Below are 20,034 nucleotides of genomic sequence, written 5' to 3' on the forward strand. Positions count from 1 at the left end.
TAAAACGATGTTTTCGTATTTAGTACAATATGTCAATATTGATTATTTATTAGGCTTTTGATTTATTGGTTTTCTTGAATTATTTATCCCATCAATGGCCTAAATTGATTGTTATTTATAATTACATTTTCTAGAATATATCAAGTTAACTTAAACGTGTTTAAAAAGTGGTAAACGCCAGATTTCTGAAGTTCTTAGCGGTTAGAAGTTGGCAATATTCGATGTAACTTGTTGCCCAGGCTGTATAAAGTCAAATGAATCGTATTGGATTTAATTTGAAAACAAAAAAACTACAGTGCAATTCTGTAAGAACTAACTTATCTCACTCGTAAAATGTTGCAACCAGACGTATGCTACGCTCATTTGACGCATCTTTTAAATGTTATTAAAGTCAATGTCGCGTTTAACTTGTTGACATTCGACAATCGTATTCTGTGGTGAGATTCGAATTTTAGAGTAAACTGGAAACATATCCTTCTGGATATACGCGCCTAATCTTTAACTTGGATAAGGCGTCAAGAATACAGATAGCTTTTCGAAAATCATCAATGATGATGAACGACGATAAACTTACAATAAATCAAACCGAGTAACTTATAAGTTATTATGATTAATTTACCATGTTTTCATTTATGTTGAAACATATTCCTGTTTAGGATATAAGCGATCGCAGATGATTAATACAAGATTACACTCTTTAGTTACCTTTGATACGAATTCAATCAATTATGACGAAGTTGTTCCGGCTTCTGATATACTGAGTGAAGTTTATATTGCTATCTAAAGATTTGGAGGACCTGAAGAAATAAAAATCCAAAGGCCTAATAATTTATGAACCAAGCGAAAATTCGAAGATACATATTTCATAGTTTCATGTCACAGCGTAATCAAGTCTAAATAAAATACATTTTGAATCGATGTATAATCATTATAAGCGATTTTCCATAGTGTATTAAACATGTGTAGTCACATGTTTTTATGATATTTTGGAATGTTTTTATGACACTTGGTGGTAGGGCTTTGTCAAGCCCGTCTGGGTAGGCACCACCCACTCATCAGATATTCTTCCGCCAAACAGCAGTACTCAGTATTGTTGTGTTCCGGTTGACTTAGCCAGTGTAACTACAGGCACAAGGGACATAACAGCTTAGTTCCCAAGGTTGGTGACGCATTAGTGATGTAAGGAATGGTTAATATTTCTCATAGCGCCATTGTCTATGGGCGGTGGTGACCACTTACCATCACCATTTTTTTTTCCTAGTCCATTCCCTATCTTTCCAATGCGCTTATTATCACAAAATTTAATATTAAAAGTCATTATATAGTTGTGTACTAGTAGAATTACTAATAATAATCGTTCTAATTAGTAATTCTACTAGTACACGTCTAACGAGTCTAATTTTGAGTTCAACTCAAAGGTTACTCAAGAATTTTATGACGTAGTCGAATGTAATAAAACCCATCTAAGTACAGACTATAAAAAAAATCAAGCTGAGTGAATCGCAGTCCTTATTTTCTGTTCATAATTGAGCACTTCGCGCTTCGCGTCCGAGTTATGCAATATTTTATCTTTCATTTCTTGTACATATATAATACACAAAGTAACAGTCTGACAATCACTCTTCTGTACTCCTACTTTTTTAAATAGAAGGATTGGATTTCGTTCTACCACACTGCTCCAATACGGGTTATTGGACATAGGTTTGGCAGATTTTCAACCAAATGTGTAGGATACCTCACAATTTCAACACCGAGCACGAGATTAATTTTATATGTACCGATTAAACGCATGAAAATTAAGGCAGGCTTGTTCAATTTTTACTTCAATAACAACAATCTTCGATGATTATCTTACTACTGGGCCATCTCAGCTCATATATATGCATATATATTTAAAAAAAAAACATACAAAATATTTCCATCGTATATATACTCGTACACACAATATACAAAAAATAAATACAAATGTTGAATACATTTTGAATAAACAAAATATTGAAGTCCATCGACCTTTTATTAAACGTCTTATAAAATTGCATATTTCAATAACCATCATCAATCTTAGTAACGTTGCTCGAAGCAACGTTACCTTTTCCTTTGACAGAGTTGCAATATTCAAATTTTGATCATCATCCTCCTGCCCTTATCCCAATTTTACTTGGGGTCGGCGCAGCATGTCTTCTTCTTCCATACTTCTCTGTCAGACGTCATCTCACAAGTAACATTCTTTCTAACCATATCGTCTTTCACACAATCCATCCATCGTTTCTTGGGTCGTCCCCTACCTCTATATCCATCCACATCCATACTCAAAACCTTTCTTTCATATTATAAAATATTCAAATTTTGATGGTTATCATATATGATTCTATATCTATTTTGTCATATATTTATACCTGAAGCCTATATATATATTAATAATTTAAGAAATATTAATTATACCACATATCACAAACGTATCACCAGCCTTATCGTATTCCTATTTGGCGATACTATATATGATGACTAGGTGGTACATACCAAGACGTGCTTGCACGAAGTAAATATTACAATATTTAAAATTTCATCAAATACTAGGTAAACATTTTCCTCATTATACATAATACCTTTTAAAATTGGCTATCTATATGAAATGATATCGCAGACAATGATCGTCGAATGCTTTAGAAGATCGCATTTGACATAACATCACAGCACGCATTTAGAGTGACTATTAATATGTAAGTCGATACGAACGTAGCCAATTATATTTTGCTTTAAAACATGCACATTTTCAAATATTCAAATGCAATATTTAATGTAAGATGTAATAATATTATTCAATTTCAACAGCGATAGAACTCTGTTGCAGCCTTCCTGGGTATATACAGCCTACATAGTTATTTTACCGCAAAACATTAATAGCTTGTATTGCTATGTTCTAGATTTCAGGTGTGTAGGCTTGTGTATACGTCGACGTCTTCCTGATTGATTCATTCAATGTAAGATTTAATATTGTGTAAATATATTAATATAATCTCCCTCCCCCTTTTCGCTAACATAACAGATACGTATTAAAGGATACAAAGAGGTATATAGAGGATAACTATAAAATTTCTGATATAACAATAGTTGAGGAAGGAATGAAATAAGTCATAGAAAACTTGGTGCAAGATTAAGTGCAACTGCTCTACACTTGAAGTTGCTTTTAGTTCAAACTTCAAGCCGTCGCGCCATTATCCGTATGGAATTAGCTCTGTTCCGTTCAAAGATTATTGAGAATTATTGCAACGCTCTAAGTTAGCAAAACCTATTCAAAACGTAATTATAACAAATATTTTTACATCCAAAATGCTAAGCCAGTAGCTAATATACCTGAATAATATAATGATGATATTAACCGAACATTCTGGGTTCGACCCGAGTAAACACCACTGAGTTTCATGGTCCTAGTCTATATTTATAGATAAATTCTGTTCTCGGTTATGGAATAAAACATTGTGAGGAAACTTAGATGTAATGGACAAAATCCCATCATTCAGACCAGTCACTTAGGTCTTTTGTTTGTGTTTGGTTGTTTTATCTAGTTTAAAAAGATACGTAACAATGTCTATAAATTCTAAAAGAATATATGATAAACTCTTTAAAAATAGCTTTAAAACTGTTAATATTAAATACCTGAATTGAAAAGCGAAGCCATTGTTATTCCGAAACAAAACCTAAAATTCCACCCAGAGATCACTCAAAAATGAATAGCCCTCAAATGTTTCACGTTCACGCGAATATCAAGAGGTTTTTCAGACCAGACTTTAATACAAACGTACAACATTTTATAACATCATACCCAAAACAATTCACGTCTCGTATTATGATATAAATACATGCGTTACCATAATAATCTAGAATATAAGCGCTCCACTTTCTTTCCACAATGGCTGCAGGCTCAAAACCTGAATCATTCCTTGCATAAGCATTGGTCAATTTTACTTTAATAGCTTATTCTTATATATTATATTATCTTATATACATATATTAATCTCATTACAAGTGGAGGTGTTCGATTGAGTAACAATTATCAAAGAAAATATAATCTATTTTGTATTTTTTTGCAGTCAGTACATTTAGTTTTATTATATAGGATTTATTTAGTGAATAGAACTATGCTCATTTAAAAATAAAAATAAAATGTTAAAAATTTCAAACATAGAACGGGCATATAGTTTTGTGCGTTTTTAAATAATAGCCTATATAAGTTACACCACAACTAGATAGATGGTTCATACAAACCACAATATAAAGTAAAATATATATGTACGTCATTAGAAATATACAAAACTCTCCCCAAATATGTTTTTCAGAGATCTTTTTGGGTGGCTCACCGATGGTCTCAGACTTGACCATTATCGGGGACCCACGGCGCCCAGGGTTTTTGCACCCCCTGCACTCTTGGTTAAGATGGAATTTATCATTTAATCCGCGATGGACTAAATAAATAAAAATAATAAGTTTGCCGTATCTTTCACGTCTACTTTAAGCGTAAATTCTATTTGACTCGAACGCTCAACCAAGCTTAATTCAAAAGCGCTTTAATCACTGGTTTTAATAGATGTTGTGTAACAGATTAACAAACGTTGGTACCCATGCAAAATTCATAGTGGGTGATTGTACTTTATTTCCGCGTAATGTATTTTGTGGAGTAGATCGATGTATTGCGAATATAGTATCATCGTTCGGCAAACTCTGACTTCTGAATTCTAATTTGGGCAAATGAGTTATTGAAAGGCCGTTCAACTGCTGGACTAAAGACTCCTTTGAAGAGAAGTTTTTAGTTTATTCCACCATTCTGCTTCGATGCGGTTTGGAGTAGCAAGCGAGTGAAGTAAAATACTGAGTGAAACTACTTCAAATAAACCGCAAAGTGTTGTCCAAATATTAAATAACACATTGGGATTTCATGAACTACCTTTTAGCATGCACGAACATGCACTTGACTGCATAAGCTGATGTGTATATCTAACAAAAACTAATATTACCGGTGGTTACGCTCTTCACATTTGTCTAGGAAAACTTGCGTAATTATTCAATATAGTCATATTATAGACTAAATTTATTATTTGTTTTCGACTAAATATACAAAAATAATGTTTTTACGTTTGTTTATAATGAAATTTGTCATTGAAACGTACTTTTAAGCAATAGGTCGCGCTTAAATTTTTCTAAACACTTAGCAGTCTAGGTAAAATTACCAAATAAAATACTAAGAAGGTAAATATATTCGTAATATAGAAATATGAATTATAATATAATAACCTATCAATATTTTTTGCTTATACATAATATCATACCTAAATCAATTTTAATTGCTTAAAAAACAAGGCGTTATTATAAAATATTGTTTGCGGAAATAACTCACATAATTTTAGCTTATTTTTTTAACTTGTATCATTTATTTATTTGCGTATTACTTCTACAATATTTTCTTACAGTGTTTTTCTATCACACACGAGCCTCGCGCACGTAAAGCTGTTAGTCCTGCGCCTGATGTCTTCTCGGTCAGCGGAGAGTAACGCTAATTATACATGCACTTCTACCCCATAATATCCTCTCGTATCTTTGAGATTGGCCGTCGTAACAAAAGTTCTGTTAGATTTTATTTTCCTTCGGTAAAAGAAGACCCTAAATCAAATTAAAAATGTAAATATCGGTAATTCAAGGTTACCATTACGTCTTCTTCTGTTCGTTCATGTATTATTGCCAGTTAGTGCAAGTGAAATGAAAGTAAGAGCGTAGTAACTACGAAATGGAATGTGGCTATTTTCGTGCGAGTACTCGATCGTTAATGGAAAAAACTGGAATACATATCAAGGACAAAGTAAAAGTCGTCTCGTTAAGTTATTCAGCCTACATTTAACTCGAGCTGACGAGGATTATAAAACGAGACGCAGTTCCGTTTATTACGAAATATCTTCGTATAAATTAATTGGAGTAAGTGCATGAAGAGCTTTATGCAGAATGTAGAAAATTGGAATGCGATCTGATTGTAAATCGCGCGAATTTCGCGCAAGTGGTGTGCGTTGTCTTAGTCTTTATATTCTATAATGTTTAACGATGTCATTTTAATAGTAATCAATTAAAATGTACCAGAACAAAATGTCTTTATTGTCAAAATAATATAAACTTTAAGGACAGATGGGTCACCTGATGGTAAGTGCTCACCGCCGCCCAATATTGGTGTCATAAGAAATATTAAATGCTCCTTAAAACGCCAATGCGCCACCATCACAATTAACAGATACTAAATCTCTTGTGCCTTGCATGCCTTGTGTAGTTAGACTTGCTCACATACCCTTCCAGCTGCGGCATATCGGTAATTATGTGATGAGTGGATGGTACCTACCCAGATGGACTTATGCAAAGCGCTAGCACGAAGTAATTTAAAATGTTTATTTATTTTACTTTAAATGTACAATGTACAATAAATTATTTGGACGCTTTCTATTTGAAACAGACAATATAACAATAGAATTGGCAACGCCTGTTGAATGTCATGTTCTTTTTATTATTTTTATATTTTAGCGTAGCATTAGATATTTGTTTGAATATTTATATCTAGCCGGATAGTTAACTAAACTTAATTATTAATAATAACACTAAACGGCCAAATTTTCACGAAACATAAAAAGTATCCTTCTTTCGTTTATTCCTTCCGGACGTTATAATTATGATCAGTACCGGATTTCTAAATACCCATCTTATAAATTAGGTTAGTTTTTAAATGTCATTTTTCCGTTTTCTCCGACTTTGGCTCAATATAATTATAAGAAAAAATTAAGTTAAATATATAAGTTTATCGGAATTGTATTTAATCGTAAAGTAAATATAAAACTTGGCATTATTTTCGTTAACCATATATTCGATACAACATATTTAACACATAATTTTGTATGTTTCAAGGTTGACGGTTTATTGACAATAGTCTGTTAAGTTATTAATACTGCGACATCAACTACCGTCTATAGGACTCGGTCAAGGGTACAAGTTTATTTCAAGAAAAGCGACCGACGTCTTTGTAATTGAAACGGGATCCTTAAATGTAATGTCGAAGCCGCGGCTTAGTATCACTGTCTGTCTGTGTCATAAAGTTTTTAAAATACTTTATATTAGTCAAATTATTCTCTTTTCAATTGTTTTGTGCCTCATTTCTTATACACTCTTAATATAACTAATACTCCTGATCTTCGCAAGGTGACATTAATGGTATATAGTTGTGAACTTTTGTTTATTATTTGTTGCATAAGATAAGAAGCAAATGTGACATTATTTTAATTTGACTTTGTAAATGTACGCCTTTTTCTGACTTATACAACAGATTTAAGAATCCTTCTCTTCTTTATAAATCGCCCCTTGTTCCGTTATGGTTCTTGAGATAAACATACATTATCAAAGATAGATGCCTCGTGGTTCTTACATTTATTTTGTAGACTTGTATAAAATATATATACGTACATAATATTTTCTAGTCAATTACAAGTTTGATAATGTGATGGCGTTAGTTTTTTCTATAACAAATTTACGAAGGCAATTTCGGTGTGTAATAACATGTAATAACATGCGTTTTAAAACTGAACTAGTCACTTTCTCCGTACAGAAAACCGGGCCAATCAATAGAATGTAATAAAAACATAACTTTTTATCACATAGAGTACATCTAACATATGTTTTAACTAACAGATTTTACTACGAATATAAATAGTTCGCCTTTTTTATCTAACAAATATAATTTCAAATGTATATGTATTTCTATAATCTGTATTTGCATATCAAACATTAATTTAAAAATTGCTATTTTTATAGTATGTTGTATAAATACATATTAATTTAATTTTAAAGTTAAGAATCATCTTTAGATAGTTGAAAAATAATGATTATTATAATACATAATTTATTTTATAAGAATTAGTATCTGAATATAAGTGATATATATATAGTTCAATAATAAAAAAATAAACAAGTTCTATAATATGAGCCTAAAGCAATTTCAATACATTCAGCCTGCCATCAACGATTATCATTACCACAATCGAGATAGTGGACATACATACTCGTATATGTCAGAATTTCATTCAACATAATATGGTGGTTTAATGCTGGAGCATGTGTTGTGCACATTAATAAAAAAATATAATATTTTTAACCATATCGATAACTTTTGAGATAGTATTATTACTTGTGATAGTTACCTAGAAAATTGGAATTTAGTACGTGAGATAAAATCATTGTTTGAAATTTATTGACATTGTTGTTCAACATAATGAGAAGCAAATTTATTGAAGAACCAATTTAGTGTCATTGACCGGTACTTCAGAATTCTCGTAAGAAACAGGCATAAGAGCAATGCAAAAAAAGGTTTATTATTATATAAATATCTCAAAACAAAACCTAATCTACTTTTTTCATTTCCCGACTGACTATTGCGTCCTTTTTAAGTTATCACATGGCTGCTTTACTTTACCCTATTTACACGTTTACTATACATATATAATATAATACGTTATGTTATTGATACATCTCTCGCTAGAGTTATTGATTATATACCTTCTTTCGATAAACAAAAATTATAATGTAAGCCACTTTCACTCGTCCACAATGATGCGTCAGCATATCTATCAACAAAAACTACTAGTATTCGCGCCTACGACCTATTTAGATGTATATATAATACAGATCATTGATATAATTTTAAATAGCATTAGTTTCTATATAATCAACCTTTTTTTACAACATTTTTATAAAAAAGAATGTGTCAAAGCGAGTGTGCTGTTTTCTTTCTTTTGTTTTTTTTTTCACTTACTTATAAGCCATCTTATTAAAAAAAGATACAAGCTGCACTAGATTGCAAGAATATATTATACTAGTTTTTGAAGCAAATTTTGTTTTTATTGAGTTCGGTATCGGACTCCAGTGCAAAGAGTATGTAAACTCCAGTGTCTAAGTAATAGACAACTAGAGTACAGAAAAAAGTCAAGTCATCGACAGTCCTTTGCGCAAAAGACTTCGATGTTTATTTTTACACAAAGTAATTCATTATTACATTTCGACTTGATTTCGTTTTATTTTCCTTTTGTTTTAACGTCAACTTTTTATTATTATTTAATATTTCATGAGTCGAGTCCTTCGTATTTCTGAAAATAAAATCTTTAATTATATTATTATATCGTAGGTGTTAACTACGGATATCGACGTTGTTTTCCACTTAATTCAAATAAATTAAGATAAATTAAAAAACAAGAAACAAGTTTCAAGTACAAGTTTCGTACCAATCTACGAAGAAAAAAAATAGATTTATTGAATCTTAATAAAGATTTTAATACAAAAAAATGAATGATAATACTCGTAATAAAGGTAATAAAAACATTATCCATTTCCTTTAATATTTATTTGCAACAATAAAATCCTAATATTACATATTTAAAAATAGTGTATATTAGGCAAATTTATTACGAATATATAATTCGAATATTAAATGCATGAAAAAAAAATCGAAACAACTATTACAAGGAAATCATGTTCAAACTATTAAAATAACAATCAAAATCAGATAACATTTATTTAAATAATTTTATCTACGCATAAAACAGTTACAAATTTTAAACTAAAAATAACCTAAACGTTATTCATATTTGTGCTATATTGTTTTACTTTTTCTTGGTACATACGATGTTTTTCTTCCAAAGATTTTAACGCAGAAGATGGCCTGACTCCACCTACATTAAACATGAAACTGATTTGCAAGGGAGAGTCACATTTAGTTTGTATCGTTTCTATATTTACTCCTCTTATCTTGGAACCAGATTTAAGCCTCGAACTATGACTTTCAGTTGCTGATCGAATACCCTGACTTTTAGCTGATTGTGTATTCTTTTGATCCATTCCCTTGTTTAGTTTTGATACCTTTTCGTTTTGTGTGATATTTTTTTCTATATTATTTCTTCTGTTGTTTTTTTCTTTTGATTGTTTGTCTCTCTCTCGCCGACTTTGGAAATCTGCCGATTTTGATTTCGTGTTGCATATTTTCTTAATCAAGGATGATTTTTCTTGTACACTTTTGTTGACTAAATATGAAGAATTATATTTACAATTTTTTTTACACTGTTTTTCAATCGAATCCTGTCTTGTTACGGAAGCTTCTCTTGCATTTTTTTCGTCTTGAACTTCTTTTTTGTAAATTTTAAGGCGGTTTTCCATTCTAACTTTTTCCGAATATCGCTGAAGACTTCTAGCCCTTTCTAATCTAGGTTTTATTTTTTCCATATCAGGTCCTAAGCCACCCAAGTGCACATTTTGAATAGGTGAAAATATTTTACTTTTTATACGTCGACGTGCTTGTGAAACTTCCGAAATACTTTTTAAGTTATTATCATTTAGATCGACTCTTAAATTTTTTTCATCTTCATTTAAATGTAATACGTCTTCAAAAGATTGTTCCAAATATTGGTCTAGCTCTTTTTTCATAAGCTTATTATAATAAATTTCATTATATGATTCCGTATTATAAAATTCACTAACGTGATTAGTAGATTCGTCGCCAATAGTCGATCTCTCAGTATCTCCGAATTCTGGGGATATAGAGCGGATATCAGTATTAGCTCTTTCAATAAGTGTTTCAGTACGGGATGAAGTAAACTGTTTTCGAAACATTTCAAGGTAAGACTTCTTTTTAACTCTTTCCAGGTCTTTGTTTACTAAATAATTCGTTATTTCATTTGTTTCTTGCTTCGATTTTTCTTTTCTTGTATTAAATTTTGCATCAGATTGATTTTGTTTCTTCTTTCTTTTAGGAATTTTTATAAGTACGTCCTTCTCATAGAGTGGTACAAGTATAGTGTCGACATTTTCGTCGGAAGGTCTTAAATTTAAGTGTTTTCTTTTATAATCATTTTCGAGGCTATCCAAGGAAATATCACAGCTGGATTCTGATTTATTATCCATGATTATATTAATGCAATTAAAAGTGCTCTCCAAGATAATTTAATAACAAGCGCATGATTACGGATGACATTTTTGACACTATATCCATCAAATATATCATTTCACGTTTCAATTGTCATTAAAATAGAAAAAGGTTCGATTGAATTTGAGCCTCTTTACATAAACACGTGAAATGAGGAAACTATTTAAAACGAAAAATTAAAATAAAATGTATTTAATCTATTCACATGCTTTAGTTTAAATATTTAATATAAAATATCAAATTTATATTTGTTTGTTTTCTTGAATCAATGTCTCAATCAACAATAATAGCTTATTTAAATGTTCTCATATAAATTATTATATTTCTCAAATAATAAGTAAGCCTTAAAGTTCAATAGATACATTATTCAATACGAATTTAAATGTTACACCTAATCAGGTTAATTTTAATAAATAATGTATTTCCTTGTTTCATATTTCATTATTAATCTTGTATTATAATTAAAATAAAAAGAAAGCTTCAACACACTCGCTTAGCTAGTAAATAATTCAATTTTAGTAATGAATAGACTTGATGCTACTAGTTCCTTTGTCGGAGCGTAGTGTTATACTTATATTTCATATATACCTCAACGAGTGGGCTGTATAAATAATTATATTAACAAATTTATAAAATATATAATAAATACGTTGTTATATTTCTCATAACTAACATTGATTCTATGTTAAATGCCAGCCAGTGAAGCATATTTGCGTAATAAATATCCATAGACACCAACCGTCGTACTTATAATATTTGCATAATATTTTTATAGTATAAGACACACATACATACACTAGTACTTTTTTATGATATCGGTAGGCAGACGAGCAAACGGGTCACCTGATAAACAATGGCATTGTAAGAAATATTAACCATTCCTTACATCAACAATGCGCCACCAACCTTGGGAACTAAGATGTTACGTCCCTTGTGCCTGTAGTTACACTGGTTCACTCACCCTTCAAACCGTAAAACAACAATACTGAATACTGCTGTTTGGCGGTAGAATATCTGATCAGTGAGTGGTACCTACCCAGACGGGCATGCACAAAGCCCTACCATCAAGTAAACAACTATATCGAAATCTAAAATAAACTGTAAACGATCTTTATTACACTTCAATTATTTATACGAAAATAGCAAATGTTCTAATCATTAATCAAATAAATCCTCTCCTCCTCCTCTCGTCTTACATAGATTTCGTGGTAATTACACCAAGCTGATGCAATAATTGATTAATACATACATATCATCGTTTTTGGTTTTGTCACAATATTTACTTTTTTCGAAACGCAAGAGAAAAATAACGGAAGTGCCGTCTGGATTTATATATACTATAATGCCATTACTTTTTGATAAGTTATTCATGTTACAGAATTTCTTTAACGTTTATTTTAAAGTTTAAGAAACCACCCTATATATTACATCACTTCGTTAGTTATACTGTTTGATTTACAAATTTTAGTTGACAAAAATAGGAGCAAGTAGCATTATTAAAGTAGCATGCTAGTACTGTGAAATTTGTTCGATTATCATTAGTTGTTACATGTTTGTAACAGATTTAAAGGTGTTATGTAGGTACTCGAGGAACAATCAGGGCGTGAAGCGAACCAGGGAAGCGAAACGGCGCGTGATCTTGCATTCCAAATGTAATTCCCTTCGTCAATCTATGCAGAGTTAAGGCATTGTTCCGACTTGGACGAGAGCCAGCTCCCAAGAACAACAGATCTGCATAAATCTCAAAAGCTACCAAGCCATAATGATCCTTATTGTTTGTGACAGTGATATTATTTTTCAATCATCAAAATGTGTATATGAATATATATTATATTAGTCTGAACTGTACATATCTTAACTTTTGGCAGTTGGACGATTTATTCTTGCGACTAAGGGAAAAGTTGATGAAAATGGTAGTAAAATTGAACCGTTAATTGCTTATCTCATTAGAGAGAAACGCTATTACATAATTTATAGGATTTTGTGTAACATTCCTAAAGGAACTTCGTATATAAAATCGACAAATATACATTTGTATATTTGTCGATTTTGGCTGAAAATAATCTTAACGAAATGTTGCTCTACTTTACCTATTTTATACGAAAATACACAAACGTTTAATATATTATCAATTTATCTAAACGTCAACCGAAAATGATGTCAGAATATATTCAAAATCATGTAAATTGGACTGATTACTTGACATTTAATTTAAAAAAATCCATTAAATGATCATTATAAATAAGCTTTTAAGTTAATATAAACAATTCATTATTGACCCGCGATTAATGTGAATCCGTCTAGTCTTAAGGTCGTATATGTATGTATTTGTCACAAATGTTATTTTAAAAGAACTAATAAAATACTACAAACATTTAACGCTGATTTTACAATAAAAAAAATATTTTAAAGTAAATAATCATCCAACGAAGCCAACTAGGCTTCATTGATGATTATTTATTTGACAAATTAATCGATTCAAGTTTGGAATATAACCAAATAATAAAAAAAAAAAAAACAAACAAACAAAGGCATTTTGGAACATACTTGATATACTATATTTTAATAACATGAGGCAATTTAAACCAAAAACAGTATGATGTATTCTCCGGTTACAGTTCTCAAGGATTATTTAGATCAGTGATGCGAGTCAGACCAGTAGAATGTCAAATATTATGTCACTAAGGTAAATGTTCGAAATGAGTTCATCCATACGCCAATACTATTATAATAATTGTTAGTATTTTTGACACACCATTTATAATTAATTATTGGTGACTAGGCTGTATAATGGTAAGCTTTTGCCTAGAGGTGTAGTCGTTGATGAAACTTGTTACATAGAAATTTTAGTGGTAATAAATAAATCTAAATAATCGTCTTAAAGAAAATTGGTCTAGTAACGAGAACTAGTGATTAGTAAAACTAGAGGAAGTTTTAACCGTAACTCAGTCAACCAACTAAGGTGTTATTATGACAATTTCGATAATAATCGTTTTCGTTTTGTAATATAATAACGTGCGCGAGTTCTAAATAAATAAGTGATTTTAATTATATATTTTATTTGTTTCCTCGAGAATATAGCTCTGTAAAGAAAATATAAAAATGCACAAATGTTTGCTCAAACACAGGTAACAAACAACACTCTTCTCTACCTTAGATCATTCGATGGGTAGGCATTAAGTTGTGATGGAAAGAGATCAGGCGTAGGATAAACGTTTAACACGTTTTACTTTATTAAACATGCATTGACAGAGAAGTTAAATAACACCCAATAATTTATAAACAAGCTACTGCACTTTTAGATACAACGAATTCGTCAATATCAAGTTTTGAAAGTAGGTACAGTATTATAGGTGCAGTAATATGAAGCTACCCGTATTTCGAGAATGGCTATTGAAACTCTCAACAGAAATTCTGAATAAGTATAAAGGTTACATTTATTTTAATTTTATTTTACTACCTATTATAAAAAAGTGAAAAGTAAAGTCTGTAAATATTCCACCGTTGTGATAAGGTCTCCTCTCCCTTTGAGGAGAAGGCTAATTCCACCACGCTATCTCATTGGAGCTTACTCCAATCCGGGTTGTCGGATACACATATGGCCGAACTTTGCTTCCAATTATAATTATATAGGTAATTTCAAATAAACAAATGCAGTTTGTAAAATGATGAAAATTTTCAAATGGATCTGTTATTCAGAGATTCTGTGATTATTTGACGAAGTAGTAGAAATAACAATGGAGTGGGCCAGGGGTGGCCAACTTGATTAGACATAAGATTTACTGTTTACTAACGAAATCCTGTGCGATCTACCACTTACATCCTTTTGAAATCTTAATTGAAACAATGAACATAGTTTAGTACACAACTATGTAGTATTTTATATTGACCTGTCTTAGGAGTTCCTTTTCATATCAAATGTGATATTGTTTCCTTATATTTACTTAATAATTTTTAATGGAAGTCTGAGTTGATGATGTTTTTTTTTAGCATTAGCAGCCTGTACATTTTCCCACTGCTGGGCTAAAGGCCTCCTCTCCCTTTGAGGAGAAGGATGATGTTTAATCAACATCTAAATAGGTCCTATATCTTAGATTATTGTGAGCATTGCGTCTGAGCGTCTACACTTTAGACTTTCTTGCTGGACAACAGAACCCTACTACTGAAAGGTCAGAAATACAATGCAATGAACACGCATGCTCTCACTTAATTGTAATAAATGCTACAATACTATTTACTTTATACAGATTGAACGTAATGTGTACACAATAAAAGAACAGAGAGTCACACGTTAATGCGTCGCTGAGTTTTTTTATTGATAATATGCAAAAAAAAAACATTGTTTCCTCACACATAATCCGACTCTTATATACGACCAGAATAAAGTGAAACGCAGGACAGACTGAGATACATTCCCATACACGATTGTATACACACACCAATAATCAGACTCCGAAATGCCGCTTTATTATATACGACCAGAATAAAGTGAAACGCAGGACAGACTGAGATACATTCCCATACACGATTGTATACACACACCAATAATCAGACTTCGAAATGCCGCTTTAAAAATCTGCCTTTATTTTAGATTTAGATAACTAATTCTAATAACTTGTTTATTCGCCTAAATGAGGTTTTTAACTCATAGAATACAAGACCGAAGAGAAAATTAGCAACAATAAGTATGATACAAACAACCATAATGTTTTAAGAACTGTTGACATCATTGGTGAGTATGATGTTTGAAATTTGTAATAATATTCATATTTAAACCATTGAATGATTCACATTGATTAAAACATAAAAGTTCAAACATACTACAAATATACAAAATACTTGCAAATAAATAAAACCTCAAAAGGTTATTATGTAAATAACACTTGAAAATAACATCTAGCTTCTCACCACAATAATCGGTTATTTCTCAACTATGAACTACTAGACCATCTCGGGCAATATTTACCGTAGTATAATTCAACAATATTTGTAATAATTGGTTGTAAAATTCAATGGTTGATGTTTTGTATAATATAAATGTATAAACGATGCATTCCCAAGATAACATTGACCATAAATATCTAACAGAATCATGTGTCCATATTAAGAACAAATGCGGATACTTCTCATGAAAATCGTGCGTTGGACCATCTGATTTTATAATACTGAGCACTGTTGACGGCGTAAGTAGGGTTGTCGCTTGTGCAAGAGCTTACTACTACTAAGAGAATATATTCTACCAAACAACAATGCATCGTATTGTTGTTGTTGAAGGTTGAGTAACCCAGTAACCAGGCACACGGGAGTTAAAATATCAGGAGGCGCATTATCAGAAAACTATCTGAAGTATCTTTAATTTTATAGTTTCATAAAATATTATATCGCAATAATACTTACTTTGTATTTCTTGTTAATTCCATTGTTATTTTAAAACAATGAAATCTTGCAAGTTCCGGCTATAAAATTTTACCATTTTTATAGTACTTTAAATTTTATAATACTTACATAAATGTGGCGAATCTCATACTATAGGAAATATGTTTAATACTCAGATTAGATACTTTAGAGATTTTTGAGCTTAAGGGTTTAATTGAGTATTGTTTCTTCTTTTTTTTTTCGTTTACCTTGACTATTGTCAGTACCATCACTTGTAACAGTAAAACTTATTTGTTTGAAAACAAAGTAATATAATTTAATTATCTTTAGTTATAACAATTAACAAATTCGAACGAATCGAATAAGTGGCTTCGATGAATCGATAAATTCGAAAGCGAATGAAATGAGAAAATAGTAACGATTCTCTATGATTCGTTAATTTAAAACCGTGATAAGATGAGTCGACTGAATCACTTTAAGGTACGATTCATATCAAACGCACCGCAACGAATTCTACAGTAAAGTAAATTAAAGTGTCTATACAATATTTAAAGTCCATATTTGCTCGGAACGCACATACCAAGCAAGGTTCTCAACCGACTGTATTCCTCCTTACACCCTGCGTTTGTGAAACGTCACATAAAGTGAAACTTCAATTATTATACTGATAGAGATTATGATTATATCCAATATTCGAGCCGAGATGGCCCGGTGGTTAGAACGCGTGCATCTTAACCGATGATATCGGATTAAAATCCAGGCAAGCACCACTGAATTTGCGTGCTTAATTTGTGTTTATAATTTATCTCGTGCTCGGCGGTGAAGGAAAACATCGTTAGGAAACCTGCATGTGTCTAATTTCGACGATTAACGAAATTCTACCACATGTGTATTCCACCAACCCGCATTGGAGCAGCGTGGTGCTCGTGGTGCTCCTCAAAGGGAGAGGAGGCCTTAGCCTAACAGTGGGAAATTTACAGGCTGTTTATGTATGTATATGTATATATATTTTATTGTTGATATAATCAAAATTAATGTCAAAATATAAAGCGGGGTCAGTCTTCATATATCATTAGTGTATAAGGTTACTGGTTTGCCTCATCCAATTTAAATGATGCGACAACAATCGTCGGACCAAATTCATCTAATAATAATAATCTATAATGTCAATATGCTATTCGTCATTTATCATTGACATTTAATATGGAAGAAGATTTATCTCGAATCGCACCAAATATACATTTTTTTATCGAAATATGCTAAACATAAATGCTTTATATTTTTAATATACATTTTCACATATCAACATAATTATTAGATTTAATTATACGGAACAAAAGCAGTATATGAATAAAATATCGATATTAAACGATAAGTTTTCGAATAGATTTGTAATAATCGAATTTCATATATCACCAAAAGATCTAGATTGCCTTGAATAAATTCGTAGATTAATTAGTAATCTTAATTTAAATAATATATGTCGCATTTTGTTTTGTTTAATGATGTATTATATTATACAGCTAATTTATCGAAATATCGATGAAAAAATCGATTATTAAAATATCGAATGCTTTCATTATGTTTTTTGATGACAGTGTTATTCTTATTTGTATATTTAATTTTTATTATTGGCATCGAGACGAGGTGGACGAGACGAAATTAGGATACGATTGGTCCTTACAAGTTAGGCAATAGATGTGGGTCAAGGTAAAGATCGCTGCAGATTTGGTGACAATGCCCACTGTCGGTATAGACGTTGTAGGTCAAAGCATTGCATGAGATAGGCGTGATATATTTTACGAAACATCATTAAGCCCCAGTATTTGAAGAGACTGTCTAATAGGAATTGTAATGTAAGGTTGACGGAACTTTAGTAATGAAATTGTTAGATGTACATATCGCCGTTACGCCTGCAAGTCACTATGTGTTTTTTCTTATTTTTAGATTTTTATGCCGCTTTAATCGTTATTTCAATTTGTGTAGCTGTATAAATGTGTCGATGTATGAACGTCACATAACTAAATTTTAAAACTTTTAAATTATTATTGGAGTTATCACAAAACTGTTTTTACAGTAAGTGCGTATTGAAATAACGATTAAAACGGCATAACAATCTAAAATTAAGAAAAAAAATACATAATGACTTTTGCAGGCGCAACGACGATATACTGCATTTTATTGGAAATAGAATTCAATTACGATATTATTGTCATCTTTAGATTAACTGCAATACAAAATCTGTTTAAACGTTGAATCTATCAATATAAACAATACCGTTGAAGGAACCAAATATATTGCAATGCTTTTAAATAAAATTAGTTAAGACTAGAATATTTTGTAATCCTATAATTAACAATGATTTGATTGTATTTATGATGTCAGGTCTAAAGTTATGATATGTTAAAAAGCGAAACAATCATGATTGATAGAAGATATTTGATAAAGATTGTTAAATATTATTTTATTGGATTCCTTTGCGTGATCGGTTAATTCGATTTTAATATAATAATTCCGTCCTCTTCCCAATCAGTGGTTAAAACTCGAATTCAGATTATGCTGATTGTGTTTCGCAATAGATGCTGTTGGAAAGGCTTAAGTTCAAGTTCGGTAATGTTACACCTCTCGTTGCATAATTATAGACAATTATGTGTAGTTGAGTAATATCATTTGTTTTTATATTTTGTATTACTTATAATTCTTTCTTTCTCCACAGACTTGCTTTACATATACATTACATATATTTATGTGCTTTGCCACTGTTATATTCAAATTTGTAATTAAATTAATGTACTATTCTTGGTCGTTCTCGGTAGATCGGTATTTATCCTTTTGAATGCCTGCAAGACGAAGTAATTGTATTAGTTGAAAGAAAGAAATAAATAAAATATTCAGAGTTCATTATTATTTTATTTATTTATTTAAGATTCACCAGTGGTAAATACATCAACACGTACAAAGGTATACAATTTTAATACAACTTAAAACTAAATGCATTACCTATTAAGGTGAATTCCACTTGCAAAGATAAAGTTGGAGATGACAAACTTACAAATAATTAATTGTTAGTAAATCAAGGTTAAAAATGACAAGAATTAACAATAATAATAAAATAATAACATACAAATATAAACAAAACAAATTAGTTCGCTGACAATTAGGTACAATATCATATTTTGCTAGATAAAAGTTTCTTTGTACTGAAAAAAAAATTGGTTTATAACATTATAATATAATTTATATTAAATAGTGTTTGTTTGTTAAATTATATTATTTGGCGTTTAACACATGTGCACGAGTAAAATAATAAAAATATTTAAACTTTATAGTGTTAAGTTTTAGAGTGCAAATAAATTATTTAAATTATTTTTGCAACATTTTAATACCTATACATAAATTAATATATTTACAAGTATTACGTTAGAATTTATGTAAATGTTATTGTCAGGTAATTGTTTTAATTATTTGATATATTTATAAATATATATTTATTAAATCTAAATTCAATCAACGGATTATGAACTGTTATTAGATTATATTATGATCAGACAAAAAGAGTGATGCTATCCATTTACCATGACATAAATATATCTTTTTGTAATAGATGCAAAAGATTCGCTTATTTTGATGTTTTTTCTTAAAGTTAGACGATACAGCAATTATGGTGG

General features: G+C 30.5%; 1 protein-coding gene across 1 annotated transcript; it reads right to left on the minus strand.

The window, feature by feature from the left end:
• Positions 1-9,598: 9,598 nt before the first annotated feature.
• On the minus strand, positions 9,599-11,014 carry LOC125069526. The gene is made up of 2 exons (XM_047679046.1): positions 9,665-11,014; positions 9,599-9,602 (listed from the first exon to the last, which is right to left on the minus strand). The coding sequence occupies exons 1-2, from the start codon at positions 10,966-10,968 to the stop codon at positions 9,599-9,601; spliced, it is 1,308 nt and encodes a 435-aa protein (XP_047535002.1). The 5' UTR covers positions 10,969-11,014.
• Between the last annotated feature and the right edge of the window lie 9,020 nt (positions 11,015-20,034).

This window comes from Vanessa atalanta, chromosome 15 (genome assembly GCF_905147765.1).
Source record: "Vanessa atalanta chromosome 15, ilVanAtal1.2, whole genome shotgun sequence".
Taxonomy (NCBI): Eukaryota; Metazoa; Arthropoda; class Insecta; order Lepidoptera; family Nymphalidae; genus Vanessa; species Vanessa atalanta.